We start from the raw sequence: 23,209 nt of genomic DNA on the forward strand, positions 1-23,209 counted from the left end.
TGGTTCTGGCAGGGGCTCAGCCCCTGCCACTTGACGTTTCTGGCAGGGGCTCAACCCCTGCCACTCTTCTTTTGCCGGCAGGGGCTCAGCCCCTGCCACATAATTGTTGCTGGAGCCCCTGCCACTTTCATTTTTGCCGGCAGGGGCTCAGCCCCTACCACTTCATCGGTTCTGGCCCCTGCCACTTTCATTTTCGCAGGCAGGGGCTCAGCCCCTGCCACTTTCATTTTCGCAGGCAGGGGCTCAGCCCCTGCCACTTGGCTGTTGCTGGCAGGGGCTCAACCCCTGCCACTTGATTGTTTCTGGCAGGGGCTTAGCCCCTGCCACATTTATTTTGCCGGCAGGGGCTCAGCCCCTGCCGCTTCTTTGCGTTTGGCAGGGGCTGACCACCCTGCCGCCTCAGTAGTTTTTCGACAGGGGCTCATCCCCTGTCGCCCCGCTGCTGTCTGCAGGCAAAAGGCTTGTCCTTGACGTTCTTCTGATTTCGGCCAGCAGGGGTACACCCCTGCTGCCTCTCTTTTTTTCTATAGGCAGGCTTGTTTTTCTATTTCTCCGCATTATAATTAACATAGCACTGTTGCAGACCTCGCATCGGACCCCCGCTCTGGCTCCGCGGCCCGTGCCTCGTATCATCTACACACGTAGACGCACGCAGCTGCACGATATCCCGAGGTAGGGGAAAGTCGCCCAAATAGTATGTATGAACAAAATAGAATAAGACTTCTGTGATAGAATAGCTATTTTGCATATTTGCGTATTTGAAGAAGTATTGGTTGGTCAAAGTTTTACCTCTTTGTAATTCTTTTGAAATTGCATAATGTAAATTCTTTGGGTAGACTCATTCTAGAAAGAATCAAATAGTTTACTTGGCATGCCGGTTTACGTGTAGGATTGCTCAACTCATAATTGTCTATTATGCATGCTTATTTCTTTGAAACTGCATACTTAAGACAGACTTTGTGAATAGACTCAAAACCACTGCAATTGCTATTGTAACCGAACCTTAAGGCAGGTACGGTATGAATTTTATGTAAGATCATGGAGTGTATTGAAGTGTGAAATCTACACTGATTTTGAGGTGGCAATATCGGCCTCCACAGGCCAATTGCTCAGAAAAGCAAAACATGTCATGTAGGAACCAAAAGAATCATAAAACATTAAGTTGCCCTCTCATCGTAGTTGTACCTCTAGGAAGGTACAATCGTACTTTTGGACAAGTACGCCCCATGTGGGTTACGATGGTGGGATGATGAGGTTGTAGCAAACTCGATGAGTGCAATTAGCACAATGCTGAGATCACATAAATGGTGACCTTTCGCCTTCACAGGCAAGATGCTCGAGTGGGTCTAAGGGACCAGAGCATGTAGGATGGGGCGGCGGTTAAGAAACCCCCGTCGTACCCATCCGATCTTCACGGTTCATCAAGGGAGAGGATGGATGGTACAAAGACTCCAATGGACAGGTTGTTAACAACCACCCCACGGGCAAAAGACTCGGTTTCCCCAGTCATCGGAGTTAGGGGAATTGGGATTACCATAAATTATCCTAGGTGGTAACTCCCAGGCACTTCTGCAGAAGTTGGATGCATCCATGGGCCACGAATGCCTTTGGGGATTTACTCTCTTGGTCACTGACCGTCCCCTTAGGAGCGGACTCAGTCAGCCATCCGGGTTAATGAAAACACCTGACATAATAAACCCCCGGATCGGTCTCGGCTGTTTCTACGTTTCGCGTCTGTGCGTACCCACAGGCCAGTTAATATTAGAACTTAAAGAATATATTCATGAATAGTTGTAGATGACTGAGACTTACACTGCTTCAACTAACAGCTCTTTGCACTTATTACATTTGTTAGAATAGACTACAATTTATGTTCGTGCACCTACTGGTTTGTTATGAAACTGACCCATTTCATGGGTAGGTGAGGAGTAGGACTTCACTGGCGGCCGATGGCGTGGTGCAACGTGGATCAAGATTCATCTTCTTTCTGCTGGCAGCTTGGCTCTGGGACTTTTTTTTTGGAGTTTTCTTAGATTTATTAAACTTTGGAATAAAATGCTCATTTTGTAATAAACTGAAGATTTTAATCGATTGCCTTATTTCTTAAATTCCTTTAAGTTGTTGTACATGTGAACGATGGTTTTTCAGCTAACGTACCCAGAATTGTTGACTTGTGTTCCTTTCTAAATGTCTTCCGCTGTCATTTTTAAAAGTTAAAACTTTAAATCTTTGAAAGGTTTTTCGATAAAGTTTTCGAAATCACAAGTCGAAATTTTGGGGCGTTACAGCTGGACTGGGCAGACAAGTCCCGGCATGCCCAGCCAGCACAAGGCTGGGTCTGGTCCGGCCCAACCAGACCCCAACCATGACAGGCAGGGCCTGACATGTCATGCCAGGTTCGACTGGCCTGACAGCCAGACCACCAGGAAACCCAAAAATATCTGTATATTTTTTTTGAAAACATAGGAATATTTTTTTTTGTAATACAAACCTGCCAATACCCTGCACAGGTTGAACCTGTGCAGGGCCGGCAGACCAGCCCAGTGTGCCTGGGCTGGCAGTCGGCCCAGTAAAGGCATAAGAATATAGAACTTCCCATGTATGGAAAAGCAGTCATGACCGGCTTCGGATATGCATACATAATACCTTATTATGGCCAATATTCAGGTAAATCAGTTTTTTATATTCATGTGAACTTATGAATATCCATTCACAGCCCTACATATATAGCTTTTCATTTTGGCAAGCACGTATGAACAAGTGAACTTACAAGCATGCATGCGCATATTGATTTTAAACTCCACTTCTACAAAACCCTATGACCTAATCTCTTTATCATGAAATATGCCCTTATACCTACTAGCCTATTATGGTAAGAACTCTGTCTTAATATAAAGACAACCACAAACAGCAAATAAGCATAAAAAAATACGTCTACATGCAAAGCGCAACACCCTTTGCTTTTCGAAACATTCGAACCCTAGATTTCCATCACCTTATATATATATATATATATATATATATTTCCCCATATATTTTTGTTCCAAAATAACTTTCTAAAAGAAGGAAATACATTGATTTCCACCATGAATCTTAGAGTAAATTTTGAGATTTACTCTTTCCTCATGGGTTTCTCGAAACTGCATGGAATACAAATCCATGCTCTTTTTCTCATTTGAAACAAGTGAGAAACCCGTACATTTACCGTAGATAGAAAAAGAAACGTAGATTTGATGGTAGAAACGACGGATGATTGAAGAAGGTAGCATTCTTCTTCTTTCTCTTCCTCTCCTTTTCTCTCTTTCCCTCTCTTCCTCTCTTTTTTTCTTTCTCTTTCTTTTTCTCCCCATTTTTTTGGATCTATTTATAGAGCTCTAGATGGGCTGGAGAAGCGAGTGCAGCCCCACCTGAAACTCTCTTCTCTCTTAGAGTTCTGAAAATTTTGAAACTCTTCAAGTGTTGACTTTTCAAATTTGAGTATTTTTTTCAAGTCTTTCTTAAAGCTTCTAAGGCATGAATAGGGGCTCTATAAAGAGTCCTAAACTCTCTAAAAAGAAATCTCGGAATTAATTAAAATTAATTAATTAATTATTATTTATTAATAAATAAATACCTAGAAGCTTCCAAAAATCATATTATTGAACTAGAACACTTCTAAAGTGATTTTATATGGGTTTAAGGGCTTTACTTAGAGTTCTAAACAATTGTCAAATTAAATTTTTGGAATTACATTAATTACTTAATTAATTATTTATTTAGTATTAAATAATAAATAATTTTTCAGAAGCTTCTAAAAATTATCAAATTAACTGGGGAGGCTTCTTAACATTAATTAACTTAAATTTAAAAGTTTCTAATGAATTTAAAGTTGGAAAAATCGTTGGGCATGGATTTGGATTTGGATCCGGATCTAAGATCCAAATCCATCTCAAAAATCCAAATGGGTCTTGGGCTGGATTATATCCAGATTAATATGGATCTTGGATAGAGTCCAAATCCATAATAATTTGGATCAAATTCATTAGATCCAGTCCGATCCAAGTCTGGATCCGAACCAACAAATTGCTCAATTTTTGAAAAAAAACAATTTTTGGGCCAACTTTAGCCCGAATCAAGAAAAATAAAATATCGTTACGCTCAGAATTTTGAGACGCATCCATCGATATATAACTCAAATTTCGTTTCCGAAATTCGCCTAAAAATAACCTGAATTTTGCTTGAATTTAAAGGTAAAAAATAAAACATTTTCTCACATTTTGATTGGCTCATTTAGGCTTTGACAATGTGACCTGGGCCAAGCCCAGATTCCAAAGCATCAGCCTAAAATCGAGAATCAAACAATTTTTCTTCTATACTTAGCCAAATTTTCAATGTGAAAATACGCGATATTACAGAAACATTAGAAATCAACATCTAATGCTGGGGCATCAGAGAAATCAACATTCACTGACGTCATTTTCTTGGTATACCAATAACTACAGTTGAGTCAACAACACCAACCCCAGGCAAAGTGGTTGAATCTTCCCAAAACAGTGGCCGGGATGTGAACCACCATATCGGGTTCAAGGACAATCACACACAGAGTTTTAGTATCCTCACGGTTCTATAAAACCGTCATCCAAGATTCCCACACTGTGGAAGGTACATCATTGAAGAGATTAATTATATTGTTTGGTCTCTTTTACCTTTTTAAACAAATTTAGGTTCTTTACACACAAACTGTTTTGCAAATCAACATACAAAACCCATTTTAAGCCCTAACCCGTAAAATATAACAGTGCAATTAATTTTGAAAAAATGAATAATTTTCAGAAATAAATTTTGCAATGCATAAATAAAATCAACATAAGTAGATCAATACGTGCTCCTAGCCTACACGGCCCGCAGTGGTTCACATATGACCACAAAAGCATCTCAAAGTGATTTATGCATCTTTTGTAAAATTCTAGTGAACATGCAACACACACTTTGTTTCAAAACATGTTCACAATGCATGTTCAAACACACAACATGAATGCACATAAAGCCGATTGCATACGCATGCAAACAGATGCTTGCAACACACATTATCATGATCCATTTCATGCATAAACACCTAAACATGCACATGATCATATTTATGCAAACATCAACATAACTTCAGAATTATTTTCATGCGTATGATATGCACATTTGCAACATAGTATTTGAATGCATATTGCAGTCCACATGAATGCGGGTCTGAGCATGGCAACACTATTCCGAATCAGCATCCAACATACTGCCAATCTGATCAAATTGCAAACATCAAATATAATCGGCAGTTTGATCAGATTGCACATGCTCGGTCCATCGACAGTCTGATTAGATTGCCCATGCTCAAACCGTGGCCAATCTGCTCAGATTTCACATGCAAAACCTGACTAGATTGCACATGAGCAAAAGGTGGCAAATCTGATCAGATTGCACCTGTGCAAACAGTGGCAAATCTGATCAGTTTGCACACACATATCGTGATGGAAAATCTGGTAAGATTGCACACAAGCAACCCGGTGCAAAGCTGATCATATTGCCTCTCCACACACACAGTGGCCGATCTGATCACGGCACCGAAACTATAATGCTGGCAATTCAATTAACAGTCAACAAGGAAATAGCCTGAACTCAAGACTGATAGTAATCAACAAATTAGCATGAAATTAGACCGGATAATAGTCCACAAGGCAACATGAAATCAAGTTTGATAACGGCTAATAGAATCACGTCATCAGATTTGATAACAACTACAAAATAGCATGAAAAAATCAAATCTGATAACAGTATGCAACTAGAATATATTGTTAAACTCTAATGACAGTCCAAAATTTACAACATAATCAAATTGGATAACTATCATTAAAACAACATAAACCGATTTAATATCAGTAACCAACATAGCATGTAATCGAACCTGGTGACAGTCAATACAAAAATCTTGAAATCAAATATGATTAACAGGTATTGAAAGCACATATACTCAGGTTTGATCACAACAAAGAAAAATATGTAAATTTGATTTGATCGTAGCCAACATAACAACCTGAAATTAGATATGATAACAGTCCACAAAATGACGTTTAATCAAATCTGATATCAGTCCACGAAATGACTTAAAATCAAATCTGATTACAATTAACAAAATAACTTGAAATCAGATACGATAACAGTCTACAAAATGACGTTTAATCAAATTTGATCACAATCATAAAGATAACATATGGGCAGGTCTTAAACAGCATAACAGTATCACCTATAGCAGGTCTGATCACACACACATGGCAGTCTGTCAAATGGAAAAACAAAAGGGAGGTAGCTTGTCTAGTACATATAAATCTCAAGTTTTTGTGCTTTCAGTCATTGTTTGAAGTCTAAAAGTTGTACGTTGACCCATTTATGTTTCCGACGATGGAGGGACTTGTACAGAGTGTCTTCACGTGGTCTTCACTGCCACAATAAACAGGAAAGTGAATAATAAATTCTTTTGTGTTTATAGCAACTGTAATTAAATGCATGTCCCTGGATGCTACATCATTCTTTGCCTCTCGCACGCCCTATTCTTACATGAAATTTTCTCCTACGGCGTATGAGACTTACCCAACCATTGCTATGTTTTGAAGTTGGATGACGGTTCTTGGATAATAAGGAAGATATGGAGGAAGGTAAAGTAACTCTATGAAAGATTACCTGGGAGATCAGGAACGCTAATCTGGTTGACCATCATTGTTAAAATATTTGGGTTATTTTGCCACTCAACTACTTGCTCGATTGTGAAAGCTGGCCTACAGGATCCAAGCAACAACACAAGGGGGCATCTGTTTTTTTTTTTTTGAAAAGGAGCACAAGGGAGCATCTTAGGGTTTATTCTTTCAATCCACATCATAATCCCCAAAAAAATTCCATTTCTTGTTAGAGATTGCTGCAACCAATATCTGAGTTGTGTCTGACTGGCCACATAGTTAAGTTGCAGCTTCCTGACCAAGGAGGCTATTAGATGCTGCATGATGAATTGATCATTCACTTGCAACAGGCAAATGAAGCGCCATAGAGAGGTCCCTAAGATTAAGTTGTAATAGGGAAAATCAACTTTGCCCTTGACTTAATTGGGATATATGGGGCTCGTAATGACCCTCTACAATTTACCTCACCTCGTCCCTTTCCTTAATCCAGCAGCATCCACAGCTAATTGGAAGAATATCTTTCCCTCCAGTAGGGATGTAAATAGGTCGGATCTGGGCAGTACCATTCGACTTAATGGGTTCGATTTTGGATTTGGATTTGGATGGAATTAGATAAAAAAGAATCTGGATCCGACTAGCTTAAAACCTGATACTTACACTTAACCAGATCGGGTTTTAATCGGATTAGGGTTCAAGTTTGAATGCAAAACTCTACTGAACCCAAATTTGATTACTAATCTGATTTGTATATGACTACCGAACCCGACTAATTGGATTCGGGTCGGATGCTGGGTTACATCCAACCCGTTAATATCCCTATCCTCGAGGCGTAGTCACTTTATTTTCATTTTTTGGGTGGCTACGCCCGCAGGGATAGCGATAACAAAAGAAAAAAATTCTCTTTCCAATTCCATAATTAAGGCGGCAAACCTTTTTCACCTCAACAATTCATTGCAAAAGTTACTTTAGTGTCTCACCAATTTGGTTCAAGGTTGAAACTTATGTCATTCTAATCAGGAAGAGTTTCAAATTTGTCCATTTATGTTGCATGCATGCCATACTGTCACGGCCTTTTTTTGGGTGGCTACGCCTGCAAGTATTTTGGGTTGTGCGGTGCAGAGCTTACTTTAGGCGAAGAGCTACATAAGTCTGGCAAAAGCGGGTTTGAGGAGGTGCATATCCCATGCAAGTTTAGCACAACGGAATATCTAAAGTGACATAGTCGAATGGGTTAATATAGTGGGGATTAAAAAAATCTAACCATACAGATGTAATCTACATGCTTGGTTTTATAAGAACCCACTTTAATCTGATTTTGATGCATAAATGAGATTTTTTTAAGGCTTTAAAATCAATGGCTCATAATCTTCGTAAATATTCAAGCATTCTAAAATCATATTTTTTCATGAAAATACAAGATCCAATGGTTGATTCCTAGCAAATTCACCATGCCAAGCACATCCACATGGTTGGATTTGCAAAAAAAAATGTTGAAAATGCCCTTATTTCTAGTTCTCATATTCTACTCTCTCTCTCTCTCTCTCTCCCTTAGGTGGTAGCTGTGCAACCCTTAGGTACACAACTACGGACAGGATGTCGTTCATCACGCCCTAAAAAAAATGCAAAGCGGCAGTTTTTGACCGCCACTAAATACAATTTTACTAATGATGCCCATGTCCTTACAAGGGTGTTTAGTGGATCAAAGTATCAAGGTCTATATATATATACGTACATTCAGCATGCTTGGCTAAAAAGAAGAAATTGGCAACTTAAACATAGGTTAAACACATGCTTAAACAGGGAAAAATCGATGGCATACTTACATCAAATTAAAAATTTATGAAATCATGATTTAATACATATTCTTATGTATATTTTTGAATCAGATTTCCCTTTCCTTTCTAAATTTACACATGAACCTGATTTAAAACTGTTTTTTCTCGTAAGAACCTAGAGAGAAACCCGTACCTTAAATCGAAATGTAGAAAGATCGGAAAAATCGACAGATATGAAAGAAAAGCTCAATTTTCTTCTTCCTTTCTCTTTTTTTTTCTTTTTCTCTGTTACCTTCTCTCTCTCTCTAACTCTCTCCCTCTCTAGAAACTCGAGTTTCTAGAGAGAGGGGAAAACCACCCCTTTATATACTATATTATCTCTTTGTTTTATGTTTTTTTATTTCATTTATTTATTTTGATTCTTATCTAAAAGATCTCTTTAGAGGGTGACGTCCCCTCTAGAGAACTCTCCTTTAGAGAGTAGAGTTCTACCTTTTGTAGAACTCTACCTTTTCTAGAGGTTATCCTCTTATTAATTATTAAATAATATATTCTAAGAATATTCTAGAGGGTGTCGCCCCCCCCCCCCCCTCTGGAAGTCTTCCCAGGGTAGAGTTCTACTCCAGATAGAACTCTACCTACCCCATTTAACTTTTAAATTGATTTTAAAGTTTTAAATTGGCCATATTTGGATTTCAGATCCAGATCCGAATCAAAGATCCAATTTCATGTCCAAAATTCATATGGATCCTACCTTAAGCAGATTCTAGTTAATATGGGTCTTGGACTGGGTCCAGATCTATATTAACTTGGATCAAACAGAGTGGATCCAGTTCGATCTAATCCAGAAAAAGGTAAAAAAATGGAGGCGGGTCATTTTCGAAAAATGCGATTTTTGGGCCAACCGTAACCCGATTTCAGAAAAACAAGGCACCAACATGCTCAAAATTACGAGACGCATTTAACAGTATACATACCTGATTTTTGCCTCAGAATTTTGCCCGAATTTAACCTGAATTTTGCTTTATTTTTTCTTGAATTTAAAGGTTAAAAACAAAAAAAAATCTTAAATATTAATTGTCTCATTTAGGTCTTGTCGGTGGGCTCTGGGCCACGCCCAGACCCAGCTGATGTCACCTAAATTTAAAGATATTTTCTCACGATTTTATCATTTTCATTCAATACTTAGTTAAAAATTCATAATTTTTGAAATTAAAAATCATGGAAAAAGATATGATATTACATGTATGCATGCATGTGCATGTATTATAGTCACCAATTGTTCTTCAAAATATCTTGGTGAAGTAATTTTTTGAGATGTTACAAGGTTTACCACAAATCTTGAGAGGATATAGGAAAAACCTTGGTACTTTGAAATGTGTACATATATGTATATGTATAATTTAAAAAGATAGGAAAGATGCATGGAAAACCTTGGTACTTTGAAATGTGTACATATATCATATATGATATATGTATATGTATAATTTAAAAAGATAGGAAATGAGTACATATATGTATATGTATAGATTTTGCCTATCTTTTTGCAATTTGAAGACGGGTAGAAAAAAAAATTTAATGTAGGAAAAAGGGGAAAAACATATTTATGGAAACACTAAGACAAAAGAATGACATGGCAATATCGTGAGTATATGGACTGATTCATATAGAGATGTTCTTAAGTGAATCATCTTCTTTGGTCTCAATGCATACACAGATGTTCCCAAGTGAATCCTTTTCTTTGGTCTTGAGAGAGATGTGGAAGAGATAATTTGATTGTATTGGTGGCAATTAATCTTGATATGTTTTGTCTCATCAAATTTTGAGTTTTATGACCTCAACACCATGAACTTTCAAGCCATGGCATTGTACTTATGAACATCTATTGTAGATATTTTATTCATGCATATATCTTGTAAGCTGTTCAAGAAAAGGGATTGAAGAACTGATGGAGGGGTCTAAAAACTGCTTTGTTCATTTTTAAGGTTCATGAATACATCTACCTTAGTAGGATTAATCATTGTTATTTTACACAATGCACAAAAATGCCCTGATACAAGAGCTTCTTTACATAAACTAGTAAAAGTGTTGAGAGAAGGTAACAATACCCCTGTACAATTACTGTACCACTACCTTTGTCTTTTCGATAAAATTTCTACATGCACAGCACAAACAGGATGACTCTTTTGATGTTTACATATTGTCAGAGTTAGTGTTAATGGTTTGTATTTACTCTTCCAGAATTGTGGGAAACCTTAATCACAACTTCCGAAAGGCTACGGAAATCATAAGAACCCAGTTGAATTTTCCAATTAAATCCGACCATGTTGTTGTGAAGATATTGTATGCAGGTGTAAATGCGAGTGATGTAAGTCTCTCAGAACAGCTCATGATTTAAATAATCATTTTGTCATTTTCATATCCAAAGGGTTGTACAACCTTGGAAGTATGCTGACTGAATTTCTTCCGACCCTGAGTAATATTAAGATGTGATCAACAGGTGAATTTCACTTCTGGGCGTTACTTTGTTGGTAAGGAGAAGGAAGCAAATACTCATCTTCCATTTGATGCTGGTTTTGAGGTGGTGTTTGAATCTTTCTGTCTAATCAGATAATTTATGATTCTCCATCATTTTTTAGTATGTTTAATTGTTTATGTTAAAAACTGTCACACAAACACTTCACTTAGGATGTGTATCCCGTATTGGCACATCAAGACACTTCATGGACAGGATACAGCACTTCATCAACATAGTCAAACCGGTTTCATTCACAGTCAACATTGTGTCATTATCTATTTTCTTTTATGATTTTATTTACTTATTTCATATTCACTTGAGTTATTTAAAATTTGTCATCAATTACATTACATTTCAATTTCAATTTAGTTTCATTATTTGATGTTCCTAAGTGTAATTTAAAATTGTTGTTTTATACACACACATACATACATCTATGTGTGTGTACAGCCATGTCCTTGTGTCCTAATTTTTGAAAATTATTGTATCGTACTAAGTGTATCTGCATTGTATCCCGCTCCACATCCGTATCCATGTGACAAGTTAAAAATTTAGCTCTTTATTGCTTGATGAGCCTCTATTTGAAGTAATCTGCCGGGAAGAACCTTTTTTTCTTGATTTTCTTCCAGATAATATCTGATATTGTAATATTATCTAATGACAAAAGTTTTTCAGCGTATTTATCTGGTGATTTCATTTCAATTCCAGGCTGTGGGTTTAGTTGCAGCTACTGGACATATGGTTAATGACATTAAAATAAACACTCCTGTTGCAGTTATGGCCTTTGGATCTTATGCCGAATTTACCATGGTATGATTTGTCTTAAATAGTCTAAAAGTGCATTCATCTCACAATGTCCATTTTTTACTTTTAGTGACCTATCTCATATGCCTTCACAAGTCTCACTATGAATTGTACATGTGCAGGTCCCTGCAAAGCATGTTATTCCAGTGCCAAGGCCTGATCCAGAAGTTGTGGCTATGCTTACATCAGGGCTTACAGCATCTATTGCCTTAGAACAGGTTTGTTACTTATGAAGCTGCTGTGCTTTTCTACTTATCAGTTTAAATGTTTATCCAATTTGGTGCCATGTACAGATTATGAGATATTTTTATGTACACCAGTTTGGAATTAACATAATTTCTTGCTTGCTAAGTAAGCATGTTTTTGGGTACCTGTTGCAATTTTATAAACACACATTTTACCTCTTTCATTAATGTAGGCAGGCCATATGGAATCTGGGCAAGTGGTTCTTGTTACGGCTGCAGCTGGAGGGACAGGGCAGTTTGCTGTCCAGGTTTTTTTCTGTAATATGCAACTTGCTTAATTAATTCATTTGAGTTCCATTTTCAGTTTGTGCACACACGCACACACACACAACAATCAAGAAGTTGATAGATCAGGCCCATGATGGCGCCTAGTGTCTTCACTTTGCAGAGTTATCATTTATAACTAACACTTTGAGACATGGAGATATGCAATCTCTACTAGCAACTGCAAAATGAAGCATATTGATCAATCTGTACTATCAACTGAAAAATGATGCATATTGATCTGCTTATGAGATGTTGGGATGAGCTGCCTTCTCTTCATTTGGAAAAGGTTTTATGGTTCTTCACAATTATCAACCTATTTACATACTAAATATCATATGTTAGGGTACTTTTGGTTGGATAGTTTAGTCAATTTTGTGGGCATACACTGTGAAGGGATTGATGAGGAAGTCCATGTACATACAAGTGCATGAAAATATGAGTCATGAAACAGTAAAATTTTATTTTCTATATCCAAATTGAGGCAAAAATATGAATGTCTAAGGACAATTGAATTATCTGTATTGTCTAAGGACAATTGAACTTGCAATTACAATGATAACTACAATGACTGGCATAAATGCATCCAAAAGAGTTTCTTGTAGTATAATGTATAATTTATAAATAAAGAATGTGTTACTTTTGACGTTTATGATGATGAAATCCATCATCCAGTGCATGAAAGAAAGGAATGAAATAGGCAAACCTTTTCAATTAGTGTAGCATCTGGTATTGTTTGTTTGTAACTGTGTCTTAAAAGAGTGTATCAGTTCAAATTTGGTCTGTTATTGATGTGATTAGTGTAGCATATATTTAACCAGTGAACAATTATGTGAGTCTAAGTATTCTGCATAATAGGTTTGGAATAATAGAGATTGTGGACACCTTTGTTCTAAGTTTATTCTAGTTGAGGTGTGTCATGAATGTGCTGCATTTCTGAGTGTATCCATGCTTGTGGCTTTATGTTCTCTTTGATAATCATTTTTTTCCATTTTTTAGTCTTTCATTATTTAAGTTTACATCTTTGGGCTTAACATTGGTACCCTTGAGGGTACTGTACTCTTTAGTAGCTTTGTTTATTTTCTAACATTTGCATTGATTGTGCATTTCACTGTATAAATGTGATCTCCATAATCTGAATATGTATTAGATTAAGAGGTTTTGATGTGTAGACAGGTTTAAAACTGTCACATAGGTGCGGCGATGCGGCACTTTAAAAAAACTTGGGTGCGGGGGTGAGGGTATATATATATATATATATAATTTTTTTAACAGTTTTAAGTTAACACTAATGAAATAAAAACAATTATCTTATGTTACATAGGTGCAGGAGCGGACACAGCGATGTAATACTTTAAAAAAACTTGGGTGCCAGGGTGCTGGGAGTGTCTAGTTGCAGTTTGGGTCCAATCAGCTGCCCAGATTTGAATTTTCAATTCTATTAGGGATGCAGCCATAGATCTGGACTGATTTAGTCTAATCAGACCTGTGCCTATACCCAGGTTTGATTTAATCAAATCATCCCAGATATGGACCCATGTCTGATTAATAAGACCTGTATCCAGATTCCAGACCCATCAGACCAGATATGGACCCATGTCTATTTTAGTCTAATCAAACTTGTGCCCAAACCCATATCTGATTTAATCAAATCAGACCAGATATGGACCCCATGTCTGATTTAGTCTAATCAGATCTGTGCCCAACCCCAGTCTGATTTAATGGAATCAGACCTGGGTTAAACCGAGATATGAACTAATTGAATCAGACCTGGTTCTGGACCCAAGTTTGATATACTCTGAATCAGACTTGGGTCGGTTCAGACCCAGGTCTTATTCAGATTCAATGAGACCCGAGTCCAAACAATTTTCAATTAGTTTAATCAGACTTGGGCATTTTCCCAGGTCTGATTCAATCATTCAGGTCAAACAAACCCAACACCTGGACGACCAGGTGTTGAGATAGTTCACAAAACGAGAGAGAGAGAGAGAGAGAGAGAGAGAGAGAGAGAGAGAGAGAGAGAGAGAGAGAGAGAGAGAGAGAGAAGCACCTGCTGAAGAGGCGACAACACAAGAGGGCGGATGCGGCACACAGCAAGGAGAGAGAAAGAGAGAGAGAGAGAGAGAGAGAGAGAGAGAGAGAGACTCACAGCGGGAAGAGAGGAGAAGGACCTGCTGAAGAGGCGAGAACACAAGAGGGCGGACGTGGCACACAGCAATGAGAGAGAGAGAGAGAGGCAGCACGGTGGCATCGTTGGTGGAGCGGCACGGCGTTGGTGGCAGTGAGGAAGAGGAGCAGCTAAAGGTAGGAGGGGGAGGGTGTGTGTGGCGCGATCGTGCCCTAACAACCCCCCCCCCCCCCCCCAATTTCATTTTGGACAAATATAACCCTGGGTGTGGTCAACCACACCCAGGGTTATGTTAACCACATCGGGTGCCACATCCCGTCGACGCGGGTGCGGCACCTTGTTTTAAAAGAATCTAAAGTCGTTGACTTATAATGCACACTTCATAATTAAAAAGTTAATTTTACATCAGAACAATTTGATGCAAATTATGTTTTTTACTAAAAGAACCATGGAAAACACGCCTACATTGTCTGAATAACTAGATATAAGGCTACAACTATGACCTCCAATTATAGAGTGCAGTGCCCTTGAGGATACCAATAAGCCCTGTGTGTGTGTGTGTGTGTGTGTGTGTGTGTGTGTGTGTGTGTGTGTGTGTGTGTGTGTGTGTGTGTGTGTGTGTGTGTGTACGAATTATATATATATATATATATATATATATATATATATATATATATATATATGGAACAAGTCCAAATCTTTTTGCTCCTGCCAAATTCGAAATTGCATGTTGGCTTCTTATATTGATAGTCACTGCAAGGGTGCTTCAGGCTTTCTTTGGAAGCTTTCTCTTGGGGATGAAAAAGTAGACTCCATAATGGTCATGGATTTAGCAAACCCTTAGAGTCGTTTGAGTGCAATCTTTAGAATCCACTAGGGATTCCCCACTTCCATGGTAATGTTGTTTGGGATGCAGTTTTTATCCTCGTAACTCGTAAGTGAACTGAAAAGGTCAGCAGGTCATCAGTGTGTCCATCGGAAGTGTCACTGGTGTAGAATTTGGTAATTACCACCTCACCCTGGTGATAGCTGAAATGAGAAATTGTAACTGGAATAGGTCACGCGAGTTCCTATTTTTCCTTTTCTTCCTGGCTCCCAAACAGTTTGGAAGTGGGGATTCCATACTTACCACTCCAGTGACCTCCGATGATCACTTTCCAAACAGAGCCGTAATTTGCAAATAAAACATGTTAAAAGATTGTTTATATTTTCAAAGTAAATTAACAATGTGCTTTTTGTTTTTTATAAAATTACTTACCCTTGATGGTGACAACTATTGTATGAATCCATCATATCTATTTGGAAATTTGTTAAAGGTGAAAAACTATGTGAGTTTGTCAATTTCTGTTGATGGCCATGAGGATTGACAATGTGCATATTTGTATGCTCATCTTTCATGTTCGTTGTATTTTTTATACAATGAGGATTAGGTGTCTACCTTTTGTATTCAGTGTTTTTGTACTATGAACTGTTGAGGTGATAACTTTGCTAATAAATGCTTTCTGCTATGAACATAATCTGCTGTGGAGATTCTATGAAGCAATTTACTTTGGCATAATTTTTTCTTGCAGCTAGCAAAATTGGCAAGGAATAAGGTGATTGCAACCTGTGGTGGTGAGAAGAAGGCTTCATTTTTAAAAGAGTTGGGAGTTGATCGAGTCATAGATCATAAAGTTGAAGATGTTAAAGCTGTAAGTGTCCATCCGCAGTCATTCAGCTTTGCACCCCTCAAGGACTTGACGTCCTTACCTAAAGACTGTACTATCTTCTAGACATCATCTCTTGTCAAGTATCTTTTATCATTGCTTATTATGTTGTTTGTTATATTCAGGTTCTGAAAAAGGAGTTTCCTAGAGGTGTTGATATTATCTATGAATCTGTGGGTGGGCATATGTTTGATATATGCTTGAATGCATTGGCAATTTATGGGCGCATGATTGTCATTGGGATGATTTCTCAGGTCTGATACATGATTTTTATAATGGAATCACAAGTAGTAGTATCTTTGTCCATTTGTCTGGTTTGATTTACTTTCTTTTATACATGATTGTTATTGATTTTTAAAGTACTTTGTATCTTAACATGAAAATATTGAAGGATGGAATTATGTTATTCCTGTATATGATGTATTGGTTGTCTTAGTTTGTAGTTTGCAACAACAATTTAGTTGGTTGTGTTTTAAAATCAATGCATTATATAGATGATGAATGTATGATGGTTCATGTTAACCTTTCTTTTATTCTTTATTTCCTTGCTCTTCTTTCTTTTCCCTGCTGGTTTACATCACATGCTATCATAATGGGAAACAAGATAGATTTAGTTATAAACTTAATGAGGATTAATTGTTGGTGATATGGCAGAGAGTGCAAGATTCAATTCTCACTTAATAGAGGACTTCTTCGGAGTGTATATACTGTATACATAAAAACAATATCTCTGTTACCCAGACTCCATAGATGAGTGTAATATTGTGTATTTTTCCATGATTTTAAAATTCAAATTTTTTTATTTTTAAACTAAGTGTTTAATGAAAATGATAAATTCATGGAAAAATATCTTTAAATATAGGTGTGTTAGCTGGGTCTGGGCATGGCCCAGAGCCCACTGACAAGACCAAAATGAGACAATTAATATTTAAGAAATTTTTCGTTTTTAACTTTTAAATTCAAGCGAAATTCGGAGGCAAAAATCAGGTATGTATACCGTTAGATGCGCCTAGTAATTATGAGCACGTTGGTGCCTTGTTTTTCTGAAATCAGGTTACAGTTGACCCAAAAATTGCATTTTTAAAAAATGATCCGCCTCTATTTGTAATGTTGCGTATTTTCACACTTAGTTAAATTTGAAGATTTTCGAAAATTTGGCAAGTCTGGGAGAAAAATCATTTGGGGCTCGGTTTTTAGACTGATGTCTTTGAGTTTGGGCTTGGCCTAGGTCCCATCGACAAGGTCGTAACGAGCCAATCAAAACGAGATAAAGAGTTTTAATTTTGACCTTTAAATTCAAGCGAAATTCGGGTTATTTTTAGGCAAAATTCAGAATTTGATATCCATGTAATATGTCGTTGGATGTGTCTCGGAATTATGAGAGCAACGACATTTTATTTTTCTTGATTCAGGTTACGGTTGGTTCGAAAATCGCATTTTTTTAAAAATTTAGCAGTTTGTCAAAACGGATCCGAAGTTGGATCCAATGCATATGATCCGAATTGTTATGGATTTGGATCTTATTTAAGACTTACTTAAATCTGGATTTAATCCAGATCTTGATCCATTTTTGTTTTGAGTATGGGTTTGAATTTTTGGATTCGGATTCGGATCCGGATCTGGATACAAATCCAAGCCCCACGTTTTTCCAGCTTTAAATTCAATATAAATCTTTAATTTGGGGTTTAATAAGGTTAAGAAGCCTTCTGGGTTAATTTGGCTATTTTTGAAAGCATTTAGATAAATTTTAATTAATTAATATTTAACAATTAATTAAATTATATTAATTCCAAAATTCATTTTAGGGTTGAGTAGGACTGTAACGACCCCAATCCAGACCCTTTAAAAAATGCGGAATATATTTTTTTCTAAGAGTTGCGGAAAACTTCCCAGAGACCTGGGGTCCCTACAGTTCCAATTTCAGTTGGATAACCACACACCACAAACCAACTTACATTTATCATTCATAACCAACCAACTGAACTATTTTATTAATGAATCAATAAAAGTCATATTTAATGTCAAAAGTGAAATAGCAACTTGCAGGAAATAAGAAAAACTAAAAGAAAACAAAAGTAGAGTCACTCTGTCCGTAAGTGAAGTCGTCTGAAGTAAACGTGACCCTCGTATCCCCTCAGAAGCGAGTCGATTTCACTGATCATCTGTGTCTGGGAAAAACCAATAAAATGAAAGGGTCAGAAATCCGAAGAATTCTGCGTACAGGTTTCCCTAATGAATCAAACAAGAAAAAGAACATAAATAAGATACATGTAATATTTTAGAATGATACAATTATAACTAAATTATAAGGCAATTAACCATTCATGCAACAATAAAATAAACATTAAGCATGAGGGAACACTAAGTAACAGTGATTATAATTTAATCAATAAAGCATTTAAATGCAAAAGAGAGCAATATCATGCAATGATCAATATATAACAACCAAGTGAACAGGTAAACATGCATGAACTAATGCATAACAAGAATATGTATGATTTATGTGCAATGAATGAACCCTTATTATCTTTCATTTAAGCTTCCCTTCTTTCCATATGCATGTCTTATTAAATGCACACAATCTTTAAATTCCTCTTTTTAATTTACCATTGCCCGCGGATACACCAAACAAGTACAATCCCCGAGGTCAAGTAGGGTTCCCGGGGTAGCTTCACACACAATTTGTATTTTATTACCGGGTTCCAAACTTAGCCCTCGACCGATATCAGGAAACAGCACCATCCATCGGAACCATGGAAAACAGCATCCAAAGTCGGGGACACCATGGAAAACAGCATCCACTGGCGCCACTTTCTTGGTATACCAAAACAAACTCACAGTTGTGACTAACACACCACTTCCGGGTAAAGTGGCGGATTCTCCCTAAAACCGTGGCCAGGAGAAGAACCTCAATATCGGGTTCAGGGGCAACAACGCACACAGAGTTTTTGTATCCTCACGGTTTTCCTCAAACCGCAACATCCAAGATTTTCACGCCAAAGCAGGGACATCAAGGAGAAAGTGAATTACACTATTCTTTATTTTCTTTTATCTGGTTATTAATTCATTTCTTTTACATTTGCAAATTTACATGCAGAGTTAATAACATAAGCTTGCACATCAGCATGCTAAGCTTTTCACGGGACCGCAGCCCGTGACAACATAGAACAGTGCGGTAAAACAACAATCTCACATTTGATTTGTTGCAATGCATCAAAATAACTAAAACAGAGAACAACTGGTTCTCGAGGCTCACCCAGCCCCTGATGATCCAATTTGATCATCACTGCATTGACATGCAAAAATCATGAGTAACAGGCCATTATGAATTCTTTTCTATGCTTCTCAATGCACATTCATTTAGGATAATTTAAAGGTGTGCACGAAACAATAACATACATATACTTGTGCACGAGTTCACAACTTTAATTTAAATTTCATGCTTTCATTCCATACACATGCTCATATCCCATGTATGATTTTTATTTAGCCTATGCATTCATGTGAATGCATGCTTTAACATACATGTTCATGTCACATACACACTTTGATGAAATTACACATCTTAATCAACATGTGAACCTTCAAATGGTGGTGCACGTGTCAATACATCAAGTTAGTGTACGATATGCATAAGATGTAACTTTGCAGCAAATACTTTGATTTTAGATTAAGGTGTGAAATGCAGGAAAACAAAACATATCATGCTCTTACACACATAGGTCTGAATATCAGGTAAGCATAAATATGAAAATTTCAAGAAGAACTGAACCTTACCCAAGCTAATTTAACTCAGCCTAAAATATTTAGTTTAAGCCTTGGAAAACAGCCTGTACGATAACAACCGAAAACAATTACATGTTTAGCTAAATTATGAGAACACCCATAATGTTTGTGTCATACAGATTACATGGGTGTATGCCTAACAATCTTTGCACGTCCATATGCCTCTTAATCACCTTGTAAATCGGTATGACAGGATGCATGACATAGATCAATCATGCTACTAAGCAATTTAACAATTATGAAGCAATTGACCACTTACACATGAGTATATAAAAAATATATATATATAACCATGCAAAGCTGGACTAACACAGGTATAATGTAGTCTTATATGAGAAGCAATGACCCAGCCAACCCGATCAGCTGAGTTTGGCACACAACCAACCCCACACCAACAAAAGCCCCTTTTTTTTTTTTGAAAACTACCCAAGCCAACTAGCTGGCTTGGCATGGCCTGCCAGGCTTGCTAGCCGATTGGCTGGTCCAAGCTCAGCTTGGTTGGGCTGCCAAGCAACCCCCCCCCCCCCCCCCCCTGCGGCCAATAACTCACATCTTTTTTTTTTTGCTGAGAGCATACTAACAGAAATTAAAAAATTCCAGAACAACATGTATGCTCACATAACTCAAGTATACACATATTTACAAAGTTCATAACCATGTCATGAAATAAATATCAGTCATAAACATACGTTCAACCACATTTTTGGCTTTATTTCCAGATTTACATGTCTTACGAATCCATAACATGGGTTCTTCAAAGAAAATTGACATCACCATGGGGCACACACATGACAATCCATATTTTTCATAGATAAAAATCCTGTTTTACTATAAGAATGCATCATATGTACGTTGTTTCAAATAACCAAAAACAAAGGACCATGAAACACATGGATTTCATCCATGGATTGTAGAGTAAATGCTTAGATTTACTCACCCACATGGTTTCACCCTAAAATACTTCATGGAAAGCGAATTCATGTTCGTTTTCCTTAACCCAAAAGAAAAACCCGTACCTTGTTGAAGATTTCTCCGGCAATCGAAGGCTGCAGTCGCGTGGGTAGGGCCGGCTGAAATCGCCCCTTGCGGCTGCTGTGACGAGGGTACCTACCGTGGCTGCGGCTTTCCGGCGACCTCCACCTCCCCAAAGCACGCCCACACGAGAGAGAGAGAGAGAGAGAGAGAGAGAGAGAGAGAGAGAGAGAGAGAGAGAGAGAGAGAGAGAGAGACGAGGGAAGAGGCCCCCTCTCCACTCCCTTTTATCGGCTGAGTCCCCCCCCCCTCCATGCCGAGATGGGTGGGGATCGGTTACGCCAGCCGACCCCCCCCCCCCCCCCCTTCCTTCCTTTCTGGTAACAGCAGGAATCGTGCCCTAGGCACGATTGCTTTCCCTCCCTTCTTTAAAACGCTGCAGCCCGATAGAGGGTTTTAAAAACCCTATCGGGTTACGGATCCGGGTCGGGTCCGTCCCGGGTCCAAGAGCTTTTCTTGCTTTTAAATTAAATTATATTTTTTTTTCGTTACCTACCTGCTACAGGGGACATGACTCGGGTCCGAACCCGGGACCCGGTGCATGTTCACCTGATTATTAGGGTCCACAAGTTTGGACCCGCAACCCATTGCGAAGTGGATCCATAGGCTGGGTCCAAATGGATCCAACTATGGATCCCTTGCATATTTTTATAAATCTTTTTATTGATTTATTAAATTATATATATATATATTTTAAATATGATATAATTTACATATGAATCCTGGATCCGAAAGGTGGATCCCAGGTCCATAACACATAAGTTATAAAAAATCGTGGTCATTACAAGGACTTTTTAAAAGAGTCCTTATTCTTACCTAAGAGAGATTTAGGAAAACTTTTAAAAATACCAAACTTGAAAAAAAAAGTCAACAAGAGTTTTTAAAAATTTGGAAACAAGGGAGAGAGAGTTCCAAAATTTTGGAAACTCTCCTTCTCCAGCCCTTTTAGAGAGGGCTGGAGAAGGGGGAGGGCATAGCCCCCCCTCTTGGCTTACTTAAACAAAGAAAAGAAGAAATAAAGAAAGAGGAAAAAAAGGGAAAGAGTGAAAAATAAAGAAAGAGGGAGAGAGAGGGAGAGGGAGGAGGAAGAAGAAGGAGGACCTTCTTCTCCAGCCAACCAGTTCCTTTCCACCATTGTTCTTCATCATTTTTTTTTTCGATTTTTGCAAAGGTACGGGTCTCTTCTTTTGGATTCAAGTGGGAAATCGAATGCCAGTTTGATTTCTATGTAATAACTTGGATAAAAATCCATGGAAAAACGTTTATGTGATGATTTTCTCAAAAATACATGGATCTTTTCTCCCATGGCTGTATTCTTGTGTATTTCTGCCCTTTCCATGAAAAAAAATTCTGTATTGTATAACAGAATTTTTATTCATGGTGGGAGTGGTTCTTTTGGGAACCCCTTTGCTAGATATCGATTCCCATTGGTGGATTTCGATATGGGATGTGTGTATGCATGCAAGTATGCATTGAAATCATGTTGTATACATATGTTTTTCAGAAAAATGTGTGTTTAATGGTGTGTTATTGAAAACAATTGAGTAAATATGCATTGTTGCACAAGTATTCACAAATGGGCTTTATTACTCATGTTGATTTTTTAAACACGTCTATAGATTTATCGGGTTCTTATCATATGTGAATGTGACCATATTAAATCTGCATGTTTGGGCCATAAATCCATAGAGGCAATGCATGTATACCTCTGATTGATGCTCTTATATATGTTTTTCATCCGGACCTATCTCACCACAGCGCTTCAACATCCACTGCATTTCAGCAAATAGCTAAATGAAAAATTGGTCTCACATATGACCACTGGTGGCAGAAGTTCGGTCAAGGATATACCATTATAATCCTATACGAGATGCCTTTCCTTTTGATGGAGTATAATGGACGGAATGAAAGTAGGTGCCACCATGAGTTTCATTAGGAATATCTTAACTAGAATGTTGTAAACACTTCCAGGTTAATAACATATTCACAGGATTATTCCACTATCTTGGTTGAAGAACCATCAAAGAGAAGTTACACAGGGCCTGTTCTTTGTATGTTTACACTGGTGTATTGCCTTGGGCTGTTTTTACTTTCTTGCAAATTTTGTTGCTCGCAAGAATAATACTTTACAATAATTCCCTAGGTTTCTTAAGGACACTTTTGGGATCAAGACAAGGTGACTTTTCTGTTTCAGAGGCAGGCATTACAGACGTCATTTTACATATTTTAAGAGAGGCATTGCTGGGGAATTGGAAT

General features: G+C 37.7%; 1 protein-coding gene across 2 annotated transcripts in view; it reads left to right on the forward strand.

Annotated features, from left to right (window-relative positions):
* Positions 1 to 23,209, forward strand: part of LOC149846796 (ARP protein (REF)) — a 176,377-nt gene that overhangs the window by 97,745 nt on the left and 55,423 nt on the right. For both annotated transcript variants that reach the window (XM_089996580.1, XM_089996581.1), the window contains exons 8-14: positions 10,712 to 10,838; positions 10,971 to 11,051; positions 11,697 to 11,798; positions 11,915 to 12,010; positions 12,211 to 12,285; positions 16,001 to 16,120; positions 16,261 to 16,389. In XM_089996580.1, coding sequence (XP_089852706.1) covers positions 10,712 to 10,838; positions 10,971 to 11,051; positions 11,697 to 11,798; positions 11,915 to 12,010; positions 12,211 to 12,285; positions 16,001 to 16,120; positions 16,261 to 16,389 — 730 coding nt within the window. The remainder of the gene's footprint in view (positions 1 to 10,711; positions 10,839 to 10,970; positions 11,052 to 11,696; positions 11,799 to 11,914; positions 12,011 to 12,210; positions 12,286 to 16,000; positions 16,121 to 16,260; positions 16,390 to 23,209) is intronic.

The sequence above is a fragment of the Nuphar pumila genome, chromosome 2 (assembly GCF_984573655.1).
Source record: "Nuphar pumila chromosome 2, dmNupPumi1.hap1.1, whole genome shotgun sequence".
Classification (NCBI taxonomy): domain Eukaryota; kingdom Viridiplantae; phylum Streptophyta; class Magnoliopsida; order Nymphaeales; family Nymphaeaceae; genus Nuphar; species Nuphar pumila.